Genomic DNA, 382 nt, shown 5'->3' with positions numbered 1-382 from the left:
ATTCTTTACTAACGATCTCTTTGTCTTTTCGACTAGATTTTCCTCTACGGCCCTCCGCTCTGTCCACCTTCGCTCTTTGAACTGATGATGTGTTGTTGGAGTCGCGATATACCCGACCGACCCACATTCGAGGGACTTTACCAAGCCCTGAAGCCCCATGTCAACTAGTGAGCAGTGTCCGCTTGGATGTACCACTCTGTGGGATGTCCATATCTGGACTCTTTACAAGAAGATAGACTGACACCACAAAAGAAAGGACTGGAATTATGTTATAAGAGTATGTCAGAGGGGTAACGGAAACTGACAGAACTGTGGTCAGAAAGTGGGTTTTCTTTGTGTTAACATCAGCACTCTATTCTGAGAGACAAAGTTGAGGTAGAAT

General features: G+C 45.0%; 1 protein-coding gene across 1 annotated transcript in view; it reads left to right on the top strand.

The window, feature by feature from the left end:
- Positions 1 to 168, top strand: part of ddr2l (discoidin domain receptor family, member 2, like) — a gene marked incomplete at its 3' end in the record, with an annotated part of 47,375 nt that extends 47,207 nt beyond the window's left edge. Inside the window, exon 16 of the mRNA XM_079689888.1 lies at positions 37 to 168. Coding sequence (XP_079546014.1) covers positions 37 to 168 — 132 coding nt within the window. The remainder of the gene's footprint in view (positions 1 to 36) is intronic.
- Between the last annotated feature and the right edge of the window lie 214 nt (positions 169 to 382).

Source organism: Notothenia rossii (assembly GCF_949606895.1).
Source record: "Notothenia rossii genome assembly, chromosome: 6".
Classification (NCBI taxonomy): domain Eukaryota; kingdom Metazoa; phylum Chordata; class Actinopteri; order Perciformes; family Nototheniidae; genus Notothenia; species Notothenia rossii.
Note: the sequence above shows the minus strand (reverse complement) of the source record. Positions and strands in the feature narration are given on the sequence as shown.